The sequence below is a fragment of the Schistocerca serialis genome, chromosome 12 (genome assembly GCF_023864345.2).
Source record: "Schistocerca serialis cubense isolate TAMUIC-IGC-003099 chromosome 12, iqSchSeri2.2, whole genome shotgun sequence".
Classification (NCBI taxonomy): Eukaryota; Metazoa; Arthropoda; class Insecta; order Orthoptera; family Acrididae; genus Schistocerca; species Schistocerca serialis.
In genome coordinates this window covers 169,251,391-169,253,881 of record NC_064649.1, presented here as the reverse complement: position 1 = coordinate 169,253,881, position 2,491 = coordinate 169,251,391, and the positions used below count along the sequence as shown (strand labels likewise).

Below are 2,491 nucleotides of genomic sequence, written 5' to 3'. Positions count from 1 at the left end.
ACTTAAGTGAACATTTTCTTTCGCATATCAGTTCTGAATTTTTTACAACAACATACACTTCACAACCAGTGGAAGAAAGCACTTCCCACAACCCTTCACCCCTGCATAAAATCATCCCATTTGTTATAGCTGAGCTATTGTTGTGGCTTGCTTTCACTCTTGACGCCCTAGAGCACTGTTTACGTTTTGAGAGCTTCACTAAGCCCTCATATACTTTCTCTCTTACTAAACATAACAAAGCATTTAATGACTTATCCAGCCTTCTGCACTTTTTCCCTTCTAGATAACTGTATTTTATAACTTTATGTAGGGACTCCAAGTAATTTTTTGTATTAATGCCCAATCGGTGCCTAAAACAATACGCCCACTTTTCCACTCGCTGGCAGTACATCTTAAGAAAGTACCTGCCAAATTCTGCAGTATCCGGATCATTCAATAAGTCTTCCACCACTTTCTCCAGACTACAACTAAAAACATCTATATCCAGTTCAGTCTAAAGTCGCTTTAGTGAACTTAACACTGCTGATTTTTTCTCACTACCCCCAGAAACTCTCCTTAAATTCTGAGACCAGTTCCGTTGTATATGCCAAGAACACAGCAACTGGTTTGGCACAGGTCCCATTACTGCTGACCATGCATTATAAAATGCTGGTGCATCGTCAGACATAAACACATTGGTCTTTACAGTGCCCACCCTTTCTCTCACACATTTGAAATAAAAAGACAGTAAGCACACGTCTCCCCTATTTGAAAAACAAAATGCAACTGGCATTCCAGCACCATATCTATCAACAACGACAATAGTAAAAAGTTGAAAATCGTATGCAGTCATGCCATGAGTGCCATCCATACATATTTTATCTTCTCCATACTGAAGTTGTTCGGCCTGAAAGTCTGTCATTATAATAAGAATGAAGTCTTCATCTTGAAAATTAGGATCCACTTGTTTTTGCTGCTTGAAATACAGTACTGAGTTGTCACTTTGTCTCTTCATTTCTTCAACCCACAATTTCACACTCACTGCATCATTTTCATGCTTCTTCGTTGCATAACCAATATCAAAATCCCTTTTTATATTATGCAAATCTTTTTTCTCAAGGAGATTGATTCTCTCCACACTTGCAGCGATTGGTGCACTTCGGACATCTTGTAAGACTCGTCCAACAGGAACACCCTGTGACAGCCGTCCTGAAAAAAGAAAAAAAAAGGAAATAAAAATGAAGCACATTGATAGACCCTACGTCTGTTCACACAAATAAATTTGATAACTTCATGTTTCATGTACATAAGTGTAACATAATCCATTTTACCTGCCAACTCTGCCCTCTCGTTCCCATGCAAAAATGTTCTTCCAACATCTTGGGTGTGTCCCATATGATTTGGAAAAAATTTTAAGCAGCATTTGTCCTCTGTTATTGTCACTTGCATGTTGGATGGACAAGTACTGCCTATTTTATTCGTGCCCATACTTTTGACACACCTGGCACCTGTTCCTTTAGAATTGAAATTGAAAGAGCGATGGCAGTGGTAATATCGAACACGTTTTTCTAGTCGCTCCTGCTCCGAACAATTCATTACATAACGAACATGGTTTACTTTTTCGTAAGAAATTTTCCACTCTTCAAAGTCTGAAAAAAATGTTAAGGCAGTATTTTTAAGTCATGTACTTGGGATCAACAAAATTTACTAAAACGTGACTAACACAATAAATATAAAAACAAACCTGCAAGACAACCAAATTCTATCTCCTGGCATTCAAAACTAACGTCATGGTTCTCTTGAATATGTGTTCTCAGTGTGTCATAGGTGAGAAACGAGAGAGAGCACTGTGGGCAAATAATGCGGCATTTCCGACTGTTTTCCTCCGACTTCATGCCATGCACAGTTATTTGATGACGTTTTAATGAACTGCATCTCATAAATGCAATTCCGCACTGGGGACACAATTCACTGCCTTTTCCTTTTTTAGACACATGGATATCAAGTTCATGAACTTTCCTCATATGGGCGTAGAGGTTCTTTCGCATTTTAAACTCTGAACTGCATTCCTCACACTTATAGAGCGTTTCTTGGGAATCACTCATGTTTGCTAAAACAAACTAAACAATAACAAGAAACAATAACAAGAAACAATAACAAAACGGAACAGCAGCAACGAAATAACAAGAAGCAGCAACAAACAACGAAAGCAGTTAAATGGAGCACAAGACAAACATCAACATTCAACATGAATGGCGTCTTCGAACAGGATGCCCCGTCACGTGAAACCAACTTCCGGTCAGTAAACGTCAAAACAGCCAAGTGCGTACTGTCGGGAGACACTCCCAAGAGAAGGTATAGGAAATAATGCATATCTTTGAACTTGCATCCTATTCAAGTGAAGAATACGTAATTTTTTTGGATATACTACATATCTTCGAACTTGAAGCCATTTTAACCCAGTTGACTGCACTGTTTTAATAATGCTCTTACAATACAGGGGTATGTGTAA

The 2,491-nt window shown here is 38.5% G+C and overlaps 1 protein-coding gene across 1 annotated transcript; it reads right to left on the bottom strand.

Annotated features, from left to right (window-relative positions):
- Window positions 1-336: 336 nt before the first annotated feature.
- LOC126427916 (uncharacterized) lies at window positions 337-2,104 on the bottom strand. The gene is made up of 3 exons (XM_050089811.1): window positions 1,724-2,104; window positions 1,311-1,628; window positions 337-1,188 (listed from the first exon to the last, which is right to left on the bottom strand). Exons 1-3 carry the CDS (start codon window positions 2,082-2,084, stop codon window positions 494-496), a joined length of 1,374 nt encoding a protein of 457 aa, XP_049945768.1. The 5' UTR covers window positions 2,085-2,104; the 3' UTR covers window positions 337-493.
- Window positions 2,105-2,491: the final 387 nt, after the last annotated feature.